General features: G+C 68.3%; 1 protein-coding gene across 1 annotated transcript in view; it reads left to right on the top strand.

The window, feature by feature from the left end:
• BMP15 (bone morphogenetic protein 15) overlaps positions 1-293 on the top strand; it is a gene marked incomplete at its 5' end in the record, with an annotated part of 1,503 nt that overhangs the window by 732 nt on the left and 478 nt on the right. The window contains 2 exon segments of the mRNA XM_009864304.1: positions 11-289; positions 292-293. The exon segment at positions 292-293 is cut by the window's right edge and continues 478 nt beyond it. Of these exon segments, the coding sequence (XP_009862606.1) occupies positions 11-289; positions 292-293 (281 nt within the window).

The raw sequence follows: 293 nt of genomic DNA, 5'->3' as shown, positions 1-293 counted from the left end.
GTGTGTGCAGCCCCTCATCTAACAGGGGGAGGGCCAGCCAGAGGCCGAGCACCTCCTCCGAGCTACCGTGGTCTACCAGCCCAGTGTGCCACTGGCCCACGGTCGCCTCCTCTGTGCCCTGGAGCTGGCGGCCACCAGTGGGGCACCTGGAGCATTGCTTAGCCCTGCCGACCGCTCCCAACACAGCTGGGCCGAAGCAGATGTCACCCCTTACCTGATGCTGGGGAATGGAAGCGTGGGGGGCCTGGCACTGCAGCATGTCTGTGTGCATGCGGGGCGGGCGGGGGGCCGCG

The sequence above is a fragment of the Apaloderma vittatum genome, unplaced genomic scaffold (assembly GCF_000703405.1).
Source record: "Apaloderma vittatum isolate BGI_N311 unplaced genomic scaffold, ASM70340v1 scaffold38352, whole genome shotgun sequence".
Lineage (NCBI taxonomy): Eukaryota > Metazoa > Chordata > Aves > Trogoniformes > Trogonidae > Apaloderma > Apaloderma vittatum.
This window is presented reverse-complemented; position numbering and strand designations above follow the sequence as displayed.